This window comes from Echiichthys vipera, assembly GCF_963691815.1.
Source record: "Echiichthys vipera genome assembly, chromosome: 12".
Taxonomy (NCBI): domain Eukaryota; kingdom Metazoa; phylum Chordata; class Actinopteri; order Perciformes; family Trachinidae; genus Echiichthys; species Echiichthys vipera.
The window spans coordinates 16,935,898-16,955,505 of record NC_139837.1 but is presented as its reverse complement, the minus strand read 5'-3'; the positions used below and the strand labels follow the sequence as shown (position 1 = coordinate 16,955,505).

At 41.8% G+C, this 19,608-nt stretch overlaps 2 protein-coding genes across 2 annotated transcripts in view; one reads left to right on the top strand and one right to left on the bottom strand.

Annotated features, from left to right (window-relative positions):
• Window positions 1-13,701, bottom strand: part of fsip1 (fibrous sheath interacting protein 1) — a gene marked incomplete at both ends in the record, with an annotated part of 30,158 nt that extends 16,457 nt beyond the window's left edge. The window contains 8 exons of the mRNA XM_083924600.1: window positions 8,159-8,320; window positions 10,931-11,050; window positions 11,266-11,405; window positions 11,958-12,047; window positions 12,165-12,246; window positions 12,329-12,498; window positions 12,584-12,623; window positions 13,687-13,701. Of these exons, the coding sequence (XP_083780726.1) occupies window positions 8,159-8,320; window positions 10,931-11,050; window positions 11,266-11,405; window positions 11,958-12,047; window positions 12,165-12,246; window positions 12,329-12,498; window positions 12,584-12,623; window positions 13,687-13,701 (819 nt within the window). The remainder of the gene's footprint in view (window positions 1-8,158; window positions 8,321-10,930; window positions 11,051-11,265; window positions 11,406-11,957; window positions 12,048-12,164; window positions 12,247-12,328; window positions 12,499-12,583; window positions 12,624-13,686) is intronic.
• LOC310954385 (sushi domain-containing protein 4-like) lies at window positions 13,087-19,245 on the top strand. Its single transcript, XM_083923820.1, has 10 exons — window positions 13,087-13,281; window positions 13,833-13,973; window positions 14,797-14,988; window positions 15,168-15,359; window positions 15,677-15,868; window positions 16,594-16,785; window positions 16,977-17,171; window positions 17,261-17,393; window positions 17,497-17,888; window positions 17,980-19,245. The coding sequence occupies exons 2-10, from the start codon at window positions 13,856-13,858 to the stop codon at window positions 18,003-18,005; spliced, it is 1,632 nt and encodes a 543-aa protein (XP_083779946.1). The 5' UTR covers window positions 13,087-13,281; window positions 13,833-13,855; the 3' UTR covers window positions 18,006-19,245.
• Window positions 19,246-19,608: the final 363 nt, after the last annotated feature.

Sequence of the window (19,608 nt, the reverse complement as noted above, 5' to 3'; positions counted from 1 at the left end):
AGCTTTAAGCTAATTGCGTCTTTCCATTGACTTTATCCGCGATCACATGCTTTTCTGCAGATTTTGCCAGGTTGCCAGGTTGCCTTTCTCTTGTTTTCTGTCTTTGTACTAAGATTACCAGCTGTTAATGGTAGATTCATGAGATTGGCATTGGTCTTCTCATCTAAATCTTGGCAACAAAACAACCCAGTTACCAGAAAAACAATGTTAGCAATGGACATTTCCCACAAATAGGTTAAATCTAGCTATTCTAAACCGCTGCAACCGGTTCTCATTCCCTACACATTGCATAATGATGCTTTCAGGACCACTTGGGTAGTTATGCTTCATGGTCGCAGATTAAAACGTGTGGTTAACATAGGGGATTCAAAAATTCATTAGATTTATGCATCAAAACTACTTTGTTAGGTTTAGGAAAAGATCACCATCATCTTACTCAAGTTTCACTTTCACTTTAACACGGGACACCGACCGCAGTCTCCTGGGTGAAACTACACCCGACACAAAGTTTGACTTTTGTTATGTCTTCAAGAGTTCTTCCTCTGAGCGTAATATTGACTCGGGTGGTTTTACATTGGAGTTAGTTGAAAGCCTGGGGTGTCTCACTAAAAGGTCCCAAGTATGTTTCATATCAATGTATTTGTGGTTTATCAGAAACCTATGATGCCAACTTTTTTTTCCATTGACTGGGCTGAGAACAAGCATGTTTCCCAAAATGTAGAACTCATTTAAAATATGGTGGGCTCTGTCATGTATTCAAATACAAAGATTAGTGGGTTATGATAATATTCTAAAATGCTTTAATGATATTTAATTTGGGTTATAGAAGCAGGAGATTGGCGAATATTTTAAGCATCGTTTATTGTAAGCAGATGATTTTGTGACTGAATATTCCACTATGTAGCATCATAATGAGCGGAACAGGGGAAAGTTACATAACAGGGAAAAATCTTTCGAAACCACTTAACACAACTGCTTCTGTGGATAATACCAATGGGAGAGACGTTTATAAGAAGACAATAAACTGTGTCTTATAGGAATTATAGGGTGGGGAAGGGTGTGGAGACTATTCTTTTTAGCCAAGTTAACCTTGTGAAAAACACGCCACATGACAAATCTGACATCTAAGTTCTCAGCGTGCAGCTGTAGAGTAAACTCCTGCAGAATATGTAAGCCACAAAGGCTGTAAAGATGATATTAGACTTCATATAGATTCCAATGTTTTCATGCTGATACACCGTAAAATAAAAAAACATCCATTTACTGGCACCAGTGTGATAGGTGCTGCTGGAGCCAAAATTCAGCCAAAAGCCAAAATAGTCACATAATTTTCTGTTGCGAATTAGCATATTTCCAATATTTCCGTAGGGACATGAACATCATATTCCAGAGAGGACACTTTCTTCCTTAGCAGAGAGGACACAATGTATTTTTTCTGTCTTCCTGCTGTCAACACTATTAAAGAAAAACATGTGGTTCTGTAAAAAATCACTGTGCCTTTTTGTTTCTGGTTCTTGCTTTATCCAATACCATGATGTATATTTCATGAATAAGGTATCACATTTCTGACTGGTATGAATAAGATCAGCTGGTATACTGACTTTCTATCATGGATTCTAACACAGCTTCCACTTGATATAAAATAAGAACTAACCTACATTTTAGACATGACCAAAGCTTTTCCACAGCTGTTTAATTATATGACCCGGACCAAATAAGATAAATTTGCAAACTATCAGCTGACCGCATTGTGTTGGTCAAAAGGGCGTTTTCTGCCCAAAACTCTGCTCTCTCACTTAACATTCACTGTAGTTAAAATCATGGGTGCTCATCAGCAACCACACAATGTGACTAAGTGACCTCATAGTCTTACATCAAAATATAGCCAACCAATTCAAAATAAAAACACAGCTGGAGTTACTATGTAAACACAGAAGGAGTTGAAGCCCTACTCATTAGGGAAAGGATCCTATGCAATCAAATGGGACAGTGACTGAAAACCATACTGTATAATTGCATTCATTCATTAATAGTATTATAACCTCAGTTATGTTTTCGGCTTGGTTTGTCCATTTGTTTGTTTGTCCGTCTGTCTGCATGGTTACGGATAAACTACTGGCCCGTTTTTAATTAAGCTGTGTGTAAGGGTGTAGCATGGGCCAAAGAAAAACCAAACAAATTTTGAAGCGGATACGAATCACAAGGCGGTTTTACATTTTTTTTTCACTTTTGTTAACATTGACCTGGGCATTCATGTGGTGTCAGAATATTCAGAAAAATTAGTTCCCAACTGGAGAGACTCACACTGCATAACAATGTGAGACAGCACATGTCTTTGTATAGCCTTGCACTCTCTGAGTTCTCTTCTTTTCATTATAACCACACTTAAAGAAGACCCATGTTTGAGAGAATAACCTATGTAATTTTAATCTGTGTAACACACACACAAACATTTACACACCCATGTCACCAAACATCAAACACCAAACACCAAACACAGCTAATTCTCATGACAGAATCCCCCTGTTCTGGCTTCAGACAGTGGGTGGTGCAGGCATTACCACACAGTGGTACAGTAGGAGGGGTGTACAGTAGAGGAATCATACGCGCCAACAGATGTTTTTAATGACAGAAAGGCTATTTCAGCTGAAAGCCTGAGAAAATGGGAGAAATTGAAGAGTGCAAAAGGAGCAATGCTGTCATAAGCACAATATTAACAAAGTCCAAGGAAAACACTGTTCAAAATATGTTTTGATTCCATTCAACCCAGATCATTAGAGTTGGGTTTGAAGCTTGTCCCAGTGTACTGATATGCGCTTTGTCGCTAAACATACACGTCTAAAATCTAGAATCCAAAGGTTTTGACAAAAACTTATTTTTACAATTAGATGGCGGCAATATGTGGACTACTGATCTCCCTATCCAGTATAAAGTTTGATTGTATATGAAGTAAGCCTTTCTGCATATATATCTCCAAATGAAAGGGAAAGCCTTGCTCCTTTTCTGGAGCTTTACGTCGACCAGCTCTGTAATTAGGTTCTGTTGGGGCTGACTCTCATCTGTGGCAGTATCCCTGCTGGTGCCAGGCCTCACAAAAATGCATCCACCCTTACAGGCCCAAGTGAAGGACCTGCTTAGCCAAAGAGGCTTCTACTAAGGTGACTGCACAGGAATCCACAGGCTGCTTCAATATCAATCAAGACTTATTGGGAAAGGATGCCGCCAAGTTCTGAGATCAGTCAGGGCTTGAATACAGATTCAAGCCGCCCTGACTGATCCTTTATGAGCAACTGAGGAGAGGTGAATAACTCCCTCTTCCATGTAATACGTGACAGATCTGCTGTGGCCAGAAAACAAGAGACAATAGCAAACTTGGACATCTTGGCCTTGATTTGTTAATACCACGGGGAAAAAAGTTTCAACTGTGCTGAAACAGTGATATGAAGATCTATTTTGTGTACATTAGAGACTGCCCTGGATTGAGCAACTAAACAAGCAGGTTCCTGAATTGCTGTCCAAATGGTTTTAGTTAGGAAATCTGACTTCTGCATGCTACTGCCAAGAAGAAAGGTAACCGCAAAACAAAAGCATATTTACTTTTATGGGTACCTTTAAGGTTTACAGGCTCTGATGTGGAATGAATGACTGGTTTTAAGAGAGATTTACTGTCAGCACAGTCTATTTTTAATATATGCCACACCAGTGAGACAGGATTTAGGTAGGGTAAGAAAACAGCAACTTTTTAAGACATACAGGTGTGAGGTTCACCAACCTTTGACTTTTTATTTTATGAAAAATATTTTTTTAAATATTCGTCATTGGAAGATTAATCATCTGTTACGAGTTACAGATTAACAGTTACGAGACAGCCGAAAGTTTTGTGTCACTGTTTAATTCACATTTACATCATTTGAAAAGGACTGCCTGCATTAGCCATTTCAGCACTAATGGAGAGCAGATGATGGATGGATGATGGGGAATGTTATTTTCCTCAAGACTCTTTTAACCAGGCAAGATGATTAAGGGGTGGGAAGGGAGGGGAAGTAGGTTACAGAAAGTAACGCATCCAGCTGCCCAGTAGCATCACAGTTTTGTACTATTTGGCCGAATATCAACTCCACTCCACATCATGTGTGGGAGAACACATGGGAGGATTCTTTAAAAAAAATTACTTAAACCATTAATTGATTATTCTCCATCCTGTGGGCCCACCACTCGCAGGAGGAACCACTTGGTTCGGGTGCGCTGCTGCACGGGTAGCAGTGAAGGTGAGTGGCCTTGACGGACCAGACACGGGCAGTAGAAGCTGGCTCTGGGGACGTGGAATGTCACCTCTCTGTGGGGGAAGGAGCCGGAGCTTGTGCGGGAGGTGGAGCGCTACCAGTTAGATCTGGTGAGGCTTACCTCCACACACAGTCTTCGTTCTGGAACTGTACTCCTGGATAGGGGTTGGACCCTATTCTTCTCTGGAGTTGCCCAGGGTGTGAGGCACCGGGCGGGTGTGGGGATACTCACAAACCCCCGGCTGAGCGCAGCGGGGTTGGAGTTCACCCCAGCGGACGAGAGGGTCACCTCCTTACGCCTGCGGGTGGTAGGGGGGAAAACTCTGACTGTTGTTTGTGCATATGCACCGAACAGCAGTCCAGAGTATTCGGCATTCTTGGAGACCCTGAATGGAGTCCTGCATGGGGCTCCAGTAGGGGACTCCATAGTCGTACTGGGAGACTTCAACGCCCACGTGGGCAATGATGGAGACACCTGGAGAGGCGTGATTGTGAGGAACGGCCTCCCTGATCTAAATCCAAGTGGTCGTCAGTTATTAGATTTCTTTGCTAGTCACGGATTGTCTAAAACTAACACCATGTTCGAACATAAGGATGCTCATAAGTGTACGCGGTACCAGAGCACCCTAGGCCAAAGGTCGATGATCGATTTTGTGATTGTATCATCTGATCTGAGGCCGTATGTTTTGGACACTCGTGTAAAGAGAGGGGCAGAGCTGTCAACTGATCACCATCTGGTGATGAGTTGGGTCAGAGGATGGGGGAAGATTCTGGACGGACCAGGTAAGCCCAAACGAGTAGTGCGGCTAAACTGGGAACGTCTGGAGGAGGCCCCTGTCCGAGAGATCTTCAACTCACACCTCTTTTCTGGCATCCCTGTTGAGGTTGGGGGCATTGAACCGGAGTGGGCAATGTTCAAAGCTTCCATTGCTGAAGCTGCAGCGGTGAGCTGTGGCCTCAAGGTCTTAGGTGCCTCAAGGGGCTGTAACCCTCAAACACCGTGGTGGACACCGGTGGTCAGGGAAGCTGTCCGACTGAAGAAGGAGGCCTTCCGGGATATGTTATCCCAGAAGACTCCGGAGGCAGTTGCAAGGTACCGACAGGCCAGAAGGGCTGCAGCCTCTGCTCTGTCAGAGGCAAAGCAGCGGGTGTGGCAGGAGTTCGGAGAAGTCATGGAGAAGGACTTTCAGGCGACACCAAGGTGCTTCTGGAAAACCATTCGACATCTCAGGAGGGGGAAACGGGGAACCGTCCAGGCTGTTTATAGTAAGGACGGGACGCTGGTGACCTCAGCCAATGAGGTAATCGGGCGGTGGAAGGAGCACTTTGAGGAACTCCTTAATCCGACTAACACGCCCTCTTTTGTAGAGGCAGAGCTGGAGGCTGATTGAGAATCATTGTCGATATCTCTGGCGGAAGTCACTGAGGTAGTCAAACAACTCCACAGTGGCAAAGCCCCAGGGATTGATGAGATTCGTCTAGAAATGCTGAAAGCTTTGGGTTTGGAGGGGCTGTCTTGGTTGACACGTCTCTTCAACATTGCGTGGAAGTCTGGGACAGTTCCAAGGGAGTGGCAGACTGGGGTGACGGTTCCTCTGTTTAAAAAGGGGGACCAGAGGGTGTGTGCCGATTACAGGGGTATCACACTACTCTGCCTCCCTGGTAAAGTCTACTCCAAGGTGCTGGAAAGGAGGGTTCGTTCACTCTCGCAAGGATCCTGGAGGGGGCCGGGGAGTATGCCCATCTAGTCTACATACATCTACAGTCTAGTTTTGTAGATCTGGAGAAGGCATATGACCGGGTCCCTCGGGAGATACTATGGGAGGTGCTGCGGGAGTATGGGGTGAGGGGGTCACTTCTTTGGGCCATCCAATCTCTGTACACCCAAAGTGAGAGCTGTGTCCGGATCCTCTGCAGTAAGTCGGATTAGTTCCCGATGGGGGTTGGCCTTTGCCAGGGGTGCGCTTTGTCACCAATCCTGTTCGTGATCTTCACGGACAGGTTATCTCGTCTCTGCTTTTTGCAGATGATGTGGTCCTGATGGCATCGTCGGTCAGTGACCTTCAGCACTCACTGGATCGGTTCGCAGCCGAGTGTGAAACGGCTGGGATGAGGATCAGCACCTCTGAATCTGAGGCCATGGCTCTCAGCAGGAAACCAGTGGATTACTTACTCCAGGAATGAGTCCTTACCCCAAGTGAAGGAGTTCAAGTACCTCTGGATCATGTTCAACAGTGAGGGGACGATGAAATGAGTTTGGCCGGAGAATCGGGGGCAGTGTTGCAGTCGCTCTACCGCACCGTTGTGACGAAAAGAGAGCTGAGCCGGAAGGCAAAGCTCTAGATCTACCGGTCAATCTTCGTTCCTACCCTCACCTATGGTCATGAAAGCTGGGTCAAAGAATGAGATTTTCTCAGGAGGGTGGCTGGAGTCTCCCTTAGAGATAGGGTGAGAAGTTCAGCCATCCGTGAGGAACTCGGAGTAGAGCCGCTGCTCCTTTGCGGTGAAAGCAGCCAGTTGAGGTGGTTCGGGCATCTAGTAAGGATGCCCCCTGGGCGCCTCCCTAGGGAGGTGTTCCAGGCACGTCCAGCTGGGTGGAGGCCTCGGGGAAGACCCAAGACTAGGTGGAGAGATTATATCTCCACACTGGCCTGGGAACGCCTCGGGACCCCTCTCGGGATCCTCCAGTTAGAGCTGGTTAATGTGGCCCGAAAGGGAAGTTTGGGGTCCTCTGCTAAAGCTGCTGCCCCAACGACCCGACCCCGGATAAGCGGTTGAAGATGAGATGAGATGAGAGATTAATTGATTATCAAAATAGTTGGTGATTCATTTTCTTTCAATCAACTAATCTATTAATTTCAGGTGATGATGTCATATCACTTTGACCTTTGATCTTATTTAAAAGCTACATCCCACTCAATATGGAGAATCCTTATCATATAATCAGCTATAAATGGCCTCAACCTCAAATGTAAAGCTTTGTTTTACTGCCATTAGCTTACAACATCAGATGAATGAGTCAGTTTACTGTAGGAAAGTGCGAAATAATTAGGCCAGCAACATAAATATTCCCAACATTATGACATAGATCATGTGCTATTCCTAACTAACTACTGCAGTTTTTCCTTGTCTACATTCAGTAGTAGTATTAGAAGATGGCACCTAGGGTTCACAAAACTGCATTGTAAAGATTTTATGACTAGGTTACACAAATGATGAGCATACCATGTGGCCTTTAAAACGTAGTGAGATAAGGTCCTGAGATAATTCAATGAGCTCACGTCTAGGAGCACGCTCGAACCCGGGACCAAGGCCTGGACATTTATTACAGTTATAAATATGTGTTAAGTTGGTTCTCCACTGTCTGAGTAGTACAAATCATACTTTAAACTCACACAATGTGCAGTATTTAAAGCATTACTAGTCAGTAAAAAAGAAAATTCAAAATGTATTGAATATATATGTATATACTGTATATGTAACTCAGGAAATGGACATAATATTTATTATCACACATAAAAAAGTCTAAATAGGCAAAAAGATAAATAACAATGGTCAAAGCAAATTCTTTACATTAAATTTACGAGAAGCAAATAATGCACAATAGGTTTTTTATGGCCTTCATACGGAAATGTGGAAAAGAGGATGGAAAAGTGAGTCAGCTCCAAATTACACAATACTGTTTTTCCCCACTTACGAATTAGGGAGGGACTCCCTGAGGGTCAATAACAAAAGATTTTACAAGATGTTGCCATCGATGCCATACTGAGCTGACCTTGTAAAAAGACTTCCTCATTGCAGCCTGGGATGGTGTCTGAAGAGTTAACAGCTCTCTATATAAATGTAAATCTAGATTAGTGTTGTTGGATACGTACCTGGAACATGCTAAGGTTTGTGTATGAGCTTTGCAATGAGAGAAATTCTTCAACAGGAAGGAGAAGGTGAATTTTGGAGTCAATGTCAATCAGCTGCTCCAGATCAGAGGGCTTCGGGGTGTAACCCCGGCCTGTCAGGACTGACATAGCCCACTTGTCCTCCTGGAAGAGAATCATTGCTTGAATTAGTCATGGCCCACATGGGTTATAAGCTTCATTTAGTGGCAACCTTAATAGGAGACTGATCAACAATCTATTGCTTATATAACAACTTAGTGACAGTGATGTCTGGAACAGGGAGGAGGTTCAAGTCTGACTCTCGCACTTGGTATTTATTTCTGATCACTCCTGCCAAAACTTTGACAATTGCCTCTTCCTCGCAGTGACGTATTTCCCAATGAGACTCTCCTTATGTTCTATGGGAAACAGTGGATGGGTGGTGAACTCATCAAAGTCCAGTGATGAGATAAGATCTTGCAGTAAGGCTTTCATGCCAAAGAAGATCACGACTCTGCAAAGAAAACAGCTGTGACCTCTAAGCGCTCTGAGAGGGAAGCAGAAGAAAACTGCAGACACAGGGGTCGGTCTATCAACCTGGTGGAGCACCACATAATGTGTCAAGTAGTATAAAAAGCACCTTGAGTAGTCAGAAGACTAGAAAGGTGCTACAAAAACTACTTGGTTATGTTTAGGAAACGCGTGTGGTTTTGGTTCTAAGTTAGCCTAAAACTGACATGGATGGTTTTACACTGGAGTTAGTTGAAAGCCCAGTGAATCTTATAGAGACGCTAAAGGTGGCCAAATAAGTTTCACATCAATGTATCTGTGGTTTGCAAAAATGTACAATGTCAACATTTTTTTCTGTCGACCAGGCTGACTCGGCACTATTCTGGATCCACCTTTTGATGCCCTCTTTAAACTAATAGTTTGAATTTAAAGAACATATGCTCTCTTTATTTCTTACCAAGAAGATAGATAGCCTTTCACTCGTTTATGGTAAATATGAAGCTACAGCCAGATAGCTTAGCTTAGCATAACTAGTAATAGGGATACCAGCTAGCCTGGGTCTGTCTGCAAAATAAAAAACACTTGCTATTTTTACAGATTAAATAAACTAGACATATTGTGGTGAAAGAGAGCTTTGGAGGTGCTATTAGAAGGATTTTGTTACACTTGGACAGGCTAGCTGTTTTCACGTTTCCAGTCTTTATGTTAAGCTACAGTAAGCTAATCGTCCCCTGGCTCTATAGCTTTATATTTAGCATGAGGAAAGGTAGTGATCTTTTTTATTTTTAACACTCACAGTGGTATTAGTCTTCTCATCAACTCTCGACAAGAAATCAAATAAGCATATTACCAATATCAAACTTATCCTTTGATAAAGCAAGAGTTTGCATCCACTACTGCAGCACCAAAACTCTCTGCGATGACTGCTATTAATGTATTGCCTCCGATTACCAAAACTACACAAAACTGTGGAAGTTGTTAGGATTAGAGTCGGTACCATCAAAAAAAAGTGTCAACAGTGAGCAGACGCTTGTGATTGATGCGTCCCAGGGGATTTTGTCAAGAACTAAGTGAAGTCTCAGAAATAAAGATGCATCACAGCCAAAGTCCTGGTGACATAAATAATATGCTTGCACCATTATGACCATTCATGATAGCACACCTCGCAATAACAGGAAGTCTTCGCCCAGCCAATAAAAAAACCCAGAGCATCTGTGTTCCCTTCAGTTTGGTAGCACCACCACAATTACTGCAGTATTGTTCTAAAAGTCAAGGCAAACATCATAAATAGAGCAGGAAGACATAAAAAAAAAACTCTGGCAAGCTGTCACATGGATGCAGAACTGTCGGGTTCAAGCTAAATGGAACCGTATGTGAAAGGTAAGTATGTTCCCTTTCGCTTCCCAACAGGCTCCATCCCATCTGACTTCAAACTGGCCTCATAGCTGCCAACGGGGTTATTAAAGCAAATTCAAACTAAAATATAAAATAAAATAATAAAATATATATTAACAATAAAAATATTGAAAAAACATTTGAAGATGAATATAGATTTACAGTGAAATAGTCTACTGCTCCAGGGGTCTCAGATGAATCCTCAAAGAAAAACAAGAGGCCTCAGTCTTTTGGCTTTAAGCTCTATCAGCACGTCCTCGCTGTGGAGGCAATAGGTGATATTAGGGCTATATGAAGGATCCTGGCCTAAATTCCTGGCCAATTTAATTTGTTATGAAAAACGTGATAATGAAATTAATCCATAACATGCAGCATTCCGTGTGAACTGCATATGGCACTTGACATCTGGTTCATAATCTGGACTGCTCTGAGGAGTCAGAATCATCTGCCCAGAGGCCGTCTGAGCTGCCAAGCGGTCATCAAAACATGGATGTCTGACCAATTTTATGTGCTGTTCTAAGGGCCAATGTCTGGTTGAGCCACTAAATGTGTTCAATAACTGCATTCTGAAGGCCAAATGACCCCGATTCCAAGAACTAAGATCATAAAAGGAACACTTTATTTACACAGAGATTGTTTTAAAGGCTGTTGCTAAACACTGGGAGCAATATTTGCTCTTATAAATAATCAACATACAATGTTTAAAATGTAGTTCATATTTGATAAAAATGTTGGTAGCAGAAGCAGTGGATGGGATAATCTGCTGCTCCCCATAAGACTTCTTGACATAAGTAGGGAAGTATTAAGGAACTTGAAAAAGAGACTCATCCTGCAGCATATGTTGTCTGTTAAAGCTTCATGTCAGCCTACCTCACTGTCTGTGCCTCTGGCACTGTCCTCTTCCTCTTCGTCTACTTCTCGGAGGAGCTCGGCCAGACGCTCCTTCTCTGCCTGAGTTAAAAGCACTTGGTCCCCTTCACCACTTACTAGCTGTTGCATTTGGAATAAAGAAAATGAAATGTATTATTTGTGTAACATTTAGCTATTATTTTCAGTGGTACCCTGGCAAGCTTAAAATATGACTTTCTCTTGAACTAGAGACAAATGTTTTTCTCAGTGGAAAAACAAACAGTCGAGAGACTTGCTCTCAGTCATGCGATATATACTCCAACACTGCATTTGGCCCACCATGAACTTTGACATACCTCAATGTTTCTCTTGATGAAGTCCTTCTGTTTTTTCTTGCCTGTGGAAGCTCCAAAGTGGCTGCCTTCATAATGCTCTTCCTCAGTCTCCTCATGACCTAATTCAAATGATTCTGTTGGGCTTTCTGGCCTCTTTTCCCCTGTCAGGCAAGCCACACTTTAGATTCTAAAAAGTAAATATTCAGATCTGATTTTTAAAAATGGCATACTTTCTATGGGAGTCATTTTTCAACAATCAGTTCTTATCCCATCATCTGATCCACATGATTAATGAGTTTTCAGATGCCCAAATAATCTTAAAACTGTGAAATTAAAAAACTAGCCTACTCTAATGCTAGATAGAGGGTATGGACACCATGCTTGAGCTAAACAAGTGTAAGAGGTTAAAGCCCTCCTGAACATCAGCCAACCTGCCCACAGGGGATCAATATCATAAAAAGCAACAACATTATTTATTAAAAAAATGTTCATGGGTAAACTATTAAATGCATTCACTTCTTCTCACAAAACTGAGTTAGTGCACTACTGTCTGCACCAGCCTACCATTAAGGGGGAAAACAACAAGTATAAGTGACCTGAGCTCATGGCACCATCAAGTGCACAATCTAGGAAGTACAACTCAGAACCTTAATTTCATAACATGGACATTTGTGTGCTGCTTGTTCTTTCATGTTTGATTCTCGTTAACTCACTTTGCTCCAGGTACTGGCTGTCTCTGTTGTGCTCACAGTCAGGAACCTGAGTTTCAAACACAGGCACATAGTGATCCTCCTCTTCTGTCCCTTTGAGATAATAATAATAATCAAAAAAACATATTCAAGATCTCTCACAGTAACTGCGTGTTCTCAACTTTTGAACACTGTTGCTCATCTGTATAGGCTACTGTTGCTTATGCTTACCAGAGGGTGCTTCCAGAGCCAAAAATAACTTTGTGTTTGTGGCTTCTTGGGCACATTCAGAGTGACGTTCAGGCTTACTCTGCTGCAGAAAAATACACATTATAACATCACATCATAAGTGATAAGAGTGCCTTTTTTTATAGTCAAACTAAGACTGTGTCTACCAGGAACTCTTGCCAGAGTTTTGCTTGAAGTTCTTTCCTTTGACGCTTGACTTCTTGTTCTATGCAGATCTTTGCAGACAGTATTTCATCAAGTCGTCTCATTTCCTCAATGGCTCTCTGTAGTTTGGAATCTTCCTTCTCTTCATCATTAACTTCAGTGTGGCACTGACCTTAAAGATGCAAAAAAAAAGTATCGAGTGTGTGGGGTAACTTAATTAAAACTTAACCATCCTAAAACTCCATTAGAACACTTACCTTTGTCAGGACATCTAGCTGTAGTTTCTTTAGAGCTGCTCTGGATATACAGAGAATTGTTAAGTTATGGGGAATTGTCCAATTTTGTAAAACACTAATCATGAATGTTTTAATGCCAATGTAGTAATACCTGAATATCAGCAGCATCGTTGGTTAAAACAACAAGGGCAAATGGAGTTGTAGGACCAATTCTGTCACTATGAGGCAAAGACACGCTCGACACACGGCTACCTTTTTGCTCAGTCGACGCAGGTCGAGAAATGTCATCTAAACTACCTCTGATAATTTCCATAGTTTTTTTTAAGCTGTATTTCAACAAGAAAAACGACCCAAAAAAAAGATATTTACTAACATTAAATTGCTGTTCGCTAAATAAAACCACCATCAACAGAAAGCGTCCAGAGTTTGTTCGCCCATGTTTTGGTTACTATGGACGCAAACACCCCCGGATGTTGTAGCTATGGAAATATGCATTTGTTACTATGGCCACTGGACGAGATCGAGGCAGCTCAGCTGATAGCGTAGCGCGTAACAAGCTAGCTAGCGGTTAGCTGTAGCAGTACCGCTCGGGCTTGTTAAATCATATCATCGTCGTTTCGACAATAACGTTAAATGTCGTCGACGTTGCTGAGATATTGTTGATAAATGTCTACAGTGTGAGAAAGCTAGGGTGGAGGATTCGAGGCCGTGTTTTTGTGGTAAGTGACGCTAACCAACGAGCCATTGTCACGTCTAGTTAGCGTTCGCAAGCTAGGAAGGGTAATATTGATGATTCCAGGTAGCTACTGTAACATAACAATGAAAACCAGCCACTGTGTGCTCTGTTGGATATAAATGATCTATAGTTGGAAGTATAGTTTCTAGTTGGTTATTACCAACATTATACACTCGTTATGAAACTATGCTTACGTTATATTTATGTTTTGGCCTCGTTCTCTGTAACGTTATTAAACGTAGCTATCATAGCAAATGGAAAATGGGTGTGTAGTCGCTTAGACTGTAAAACTATATTTATATTTTAGATTTGGGAAACATATACCGTTAACGGCATTGAAAAGATGAATTAACATCGGTTTCTAGCTTGCTAAATGCTTATACTGTACCACAATCACACCCATTTCGCTGGCAGCTGTCCAAGCTCTGCAGAGTACAGTTTATGGTCAAGGCTATGGTGATGGGGATTGCTTTTTCATAATGATGTATTTTATACCTTATTTGTAATTACATTATTATTTTCTGATCATACCAGATTGAGTTGACTGCAGGGGGAAGATGTGCAATGGAATGGTAGAGTCAATAACAAAAGCCTTTTGGGCCCACACCTCATCCACTGAACGGTCCTTTCTGTTGCTGTTGGTACTAACTGCAGTGTCCACTGGGCACGGGTCAGGTAAGAGGCAAAGTGCTCTGTTGCATGCTCATACTATACAAAGCATAATGGGTTATGTTGTATTGTTTCTATGTACTATGTGTCTTTTCTCTCATTGGAAAATAAAATGTTATCAAAGCAACGTCCATGACATGGGTGAATGCATACTGTCTACATGGAGCACAGATGATATAGAAACAAAATGAATATAAACGTTTCAAGTGAAATTATAGAACATAAATAAATAAATGTTTCCAGCTATACACTGAATACAGTATGTTTACATGCATGCACAAAAATCCAGAGTAATCAGATTATGACAATAGTTGTATTCAGTTGTATGCTGGTGTAAAGATTGGAACAGCTTGTGACTGGAAGGTTGCCAGTTGTTGGAAAAGCAAAACCATTCAAAGACGATAAATTATCACCCAGCACTATTGGATAACCACAATGGCATGGCCAGTCCACATGAAATACAATTTGCTTGTTGGTTGCTCTATGTACCCATTAACACTTTGCTCCATGGCAATGTATCTTGAAGACTAATGCTGTAAAATGTGTCATGGATTCACGGTCTTTAGGACATTAATCACCACTCTTTCACTAAATTTTCAAGTTCTACAAGATATTTCAATGTTAACATAATACAAGGACTAACATGACATTTTCTCAGCATACTGCAAAGACTTTCTAGTGCAGATGGTTAACATAGGTTATTTTGTGTCTCTACTGGTGGCTTCACTGTGTAAAATGCATCAAAGCAGGCTCAAAATATTTGTTGTATTCATTCTACTAAAAACCTGAACAGTTTCACAGAATTTCTTCTTTGGTCTTCTTTTCCCAGGATGTGTAAGGCCTTATATGGTCCAGAACAGCTGGGTAAACCTCACAGAAACCAACAGGGGCTCGTTCCCTGTAGGCACAGTACTGCAGTACAGCTGTGACCCTGGCTACCTGCCAGACGGACCCAGCATCCTAACCTGCACCACACTGGGACTCTGGACCTCTGAACCTCCTCACTGTATACGCAGTGGTGGTAAGATATTCGGCCCGTCACCGTGTTTTATAGATTTATAAAGTAATGACGAGTGACTGTGTTGGGAGCGGCTATTCTCTGTAATGATTTTCAGACAGTTTTGCTTACATATACGCTTAAAAAAATCAGTACAGTGCACTTTAAAATTAGACTGGTAATTTACATTTTCCCCCCGTCAGCCTGTCTACCCCTCTCCAAACCAGAAAATGGGGGCTACACCTGCCACCCTTCCCCCTGCCGAATGTTTTCCCATGGCACTGTGATTGAGTTCTTCTGTGATGATAGCTTCGTTCTCAGTGGAGACTATAACTACCTGACCTGTCAGGATGGACAGTGGGACGGCCCCATGCAGATCAGTTGTGTGAGCCAAGGTTGGTCATTTCCCCAAATTATCTATAGGTCAATGCAGTGGTGGTAAACCGTTAAATGTCAGTAAAATAATGCCCCCCAAATTTTCTTTTAAACCTTCTTTAAAACCAATTTTTATGTTAAACTCTTTTCCTTAGTTGTAAAAAAATGTAATTGTTCTTTTGTAAATAAAAATCTATTTTTATCTATGTTCAACTCTGTTTTACCTTTACCTGTAAAGCACCTGCTAATATAAATGTTTCTATATATAAACAAAAGCTCTTTATTAAAAACGTAGTACAGATATTAACTGTACTTTTGACTGTTGTTTCTCTTTAAGGTTGTATAAGACCCTCTACAGTGCAGCACAGCTCAACTAATCTGACAGACACCAACAGGAGCTTGTTCCCTGTGGGCACAGTACTGCAGTACAGCTGTGACCCTGGTTACCTACCAGCCGGACCCAGCATCCTCACCTGCACCACGCTGGGACACTGGTCCTCTGAGCCTCCCCGCTGTATACGCAGTGATGGTAAACATCTTTACATTAATAACATTGATTTGGATTTAGCAAGTCTTCCTGTAAATGCAGTCAGAGACATATTGGGGCTCGAATCATACAAACCAACTCCACAAGAGGTCAGAGACACATTTTCTTCTTCTATCAACATCCAGCAGCTGCGGTACAAAAAAACAACGCCATTTTATGACCAACACGCTGCCCAGATTGTAGCATTCTGAGAAGATCTTAGGATGGAGCCAACACAAGATATTATATTAGAACAGATACAAAATTATTGTTTTCCTTTCTTTTATTGGACAGCATGCCAAACTCCATATCAGCCAGAGAACGGGGGCTACACCTGCTACCCCTCCCCATGTGGAAGGCTTTCTCACGGCACTGTGATTTAATATTTCTGTGAGGAAGGTTATGGTCTGAAGGCAGGCTATAAATTCCATACTTGTCATTATGGGAAATGGGACAACCGATCGGCTGCCTCATGGAGCCATCACATTTGAACTATTAGATAAATAATGAGTTTGTAGTACTGTAGTTATTGTGTCAGCTGTTTATCTCTCTCACAGACCACAACCATTCTTATGTTAAGGTCTTTTCTTATTTATTTTAATTTTGTTAATTTTTTATTTACTCTGTAAAGCTGTTTATTTTCAAAGTGATATATAAACAAATTCTGTATTTTCTATTAATTCCAGTTATTAACTGTATTTTTGGGACTGTTTTTCTCCTTTTTTAAGGTTGTATAAGACCCTCTACAGTGCAGCACGGTTCAACTAATCTGACAGAAACCAACAGGAGCTCATTCCCTGTGGGCACAGTACTGGAGTACCGCTGTGACCCTGGTTACCTGCCAGACGGACCCAGCATTCTCACCTGCTCTGCACTGGGACACTGGTCCTCTGAACCTCCCCGCTGTATACGCAGTGATGGTAAAGACAAACCTCCTCAAATGATGTAGTTGTTTTCCATAATGTAAGGTAGTGGCAGCATGTAGAGCTTGAAAAGAAGAGGCAATGGAATGGAGACTCATACACAAAGTAGTCCCTGTCCTTCCAATAAGATTCAAATATACAACACTGGATCTGATTTATTTATTTTTTTCCTTTCTTTCCACGGACAGTATGCCAGACTCCATTTCAGCCAGAGAACGGAGGCTACACCTGCCACCCCGCCCCATGCCAAAGACTTTCTCATGGCACTGTGATTGAATATTTCTGCGATGAAGGCTATGTTCTGAAGGGGGACTATAAATACCTTACCTGTCAGTTTGGAGAATGGGACAGCCAAATGAAGCTCAGCTGTCTCATGGAGCAAGGTAAAAACATGTCACATTTGGACAATTGGATAAATAATTCCAGTAAGTTATCTACTCATAACTGTGTTGAATGTTATCTTGTCTCACAGACCGCAATCCAACTTTACCGTTGGGGATGCCCGCCTTGTCCATAGTTGCATCCACAGCCAGCTCGGTGGCCCTAATCCTGCTCCTGGTGGTGCTGTTTGTACTTCTGCAGCCAAAACTGAAGTCCCTCCATCGGTGAGTCTGCCCTCAAAATATATGAATGGCACTTTACATTCAGGAAAGGAGTTGTCGAAGTGAGTTGACCCATTTTAACTTTGTTCTGGTCCTCTACACCTAGACGTGATCAGGGTGTGTCCGGCCAGCCCGTGTCAATCATGGTGGAAGGAGTCCAGGTGACTCTGCCCTCATATGAGGAAGCCGTGAATAATAGAGCAGCCTCAGCCCTCAGCTCTGAGTCTCGAGTCCAGATAGTGCTGTCTGAGGGTCAGCATGCCACAGTGCCAGAGGCTGGCCCCTCTAGGCCTTCTTCCCTCAAACAACAGCAGCAGTCAGAGATGGCTGTGGTCCACCCGTCCTCATCCTCCTCATCACCCTCACCCTTACCTTCATCCTCTACCTGGGTTCTGGAGCACGCAGGTGCTGCAGCTCCTTCAACCTCACATAGAAGGCCGTCTGCAGGCAGCGACCAACACAGCCTGTCACTGGATTCTGAGATGGACTACTCTGATGGTAAAGCCCTTTTCAAACAACCATTTTGCTTACTTAAAGTAAAACTTTAAATCACTTTGTACTCATGTAGATGTTTGTCTGTTTTCTACAGATATGCCATTGCTGAAGGAGGCCTGAAAAATGCAGCAGCCTTTGGACTTACCCGAGAGCACCAGCATCACTGACCTGTACTGGTGAGCGGGATGCCTCTTGAGAGCACACAGCTGTCAACACAGACAAGGCCAACTAAAGAGGCTCTGAGTGAAGCTGTGGGTCACTCAGAATAGTTCCTCAGTCCATCCCAAAGGAGAACAGTGAAGGGATTCTCATGTACATACATGCTTACATTTTTTTATAGGAATTCCTACACTATGTATGTACGTCTAATGTCTGAAGCTCAGTTTGAAGATGTAGAACAAAAACAGAAAGGAACGTCCTGAAGGAGTGTATCTTAAAGGCTTTTGGGAGAAAAAAAAAAACTGATGTATTTCAGTTGAATGGGCAAAGCTTGCAAACTCATTTTGGGAGCTAATAATCTCTTCAGTGTCTTGTTTACTGTTAACTTTTCTTTAACTACATATCACGTCATTCAAGACGCACATCAGCAAAGATGCATGATGGCCAGGTAATCTAGATTGTTGTCCAAGTCATGCACCCTCAGAGCATCATCTTTTTGTCAAGATTTTTGTAATTTATAAATAATTATTTAAGGTGTTATTAAGCGTTATTCAAGTAATTCCACATGTCACTGTACAGTTTAAGGCTGCTTGTGCACCTAAGTGCTCACTCTGCTGTGTTTTCATTGAATTGAGGGCGTACATTTTATGAGACTTGTTGTTTCAGGCCTGCATTTAACACATTTCACCCTTGCAAAGCGTTCACATGTATTCTCTTCATACCCTTTCCCCCAATGGCCTTAGCTTTCCACTTCTATGCACAGGTAACTATAACATGTAAATTTAAAAATGAATGTCAGTTAAATGCCTCCGCTTCTTAGTGATATTATGTGTGGCTTTGTCAGACACATCATTTGTACACCAGGAAATATTATTCTCTTAATTTATTCAGGCTGCTTGGAAAATTCGGTTTTGAGTGTAAACTAAGGTGTGTATTTAATTTATTTGTGTCCAGAACGCTGTTGATCAGCCATGGCTTCTTTTGATGCTTCCACAGCTCTTTTCACTTTGACACTTCAGTTTTGAATCTACTGCAGGCACGTTATATGTGATGCTGTAAATGTGGTTTGGAAGCTCCTACACGAAAAAATGAGTAAGTGTACAGATAAGTGTAATGTAGGTGTTCACTTCGTTTGACTGTCCATTCATTTTTCTTTTGGACTGATTTATTTTGTGTTTTGTGGAGATGTTATTTTAATATATGTAAAAAGTTTTAAATTAAGTTTACTCTGTATATACCATTGGATCAGTTTGATTAAATATTATTTGAGATGTTCAAATTGGCTGTATCTTTTTTCATTTCACTGCTTTGAAACATCTGAGATTGACCCTTCTTTAAATTGATAACATACACATATGACATGTCAATAGATTTTATAAACATATTCAGTCATCTCAAGGAGTCAGTCATAAAATCAGCATATTTCAATCTCAAAACATGTTTTTATTACAAAAATATAAATACAAAATATTAATCTTTTTGATAATTGACTTCTTATTTCAACAGGCATTATCTGTAATTAATGTTGTATGAACTTGGTTAAACACTAATTAAAGTAGCCTAT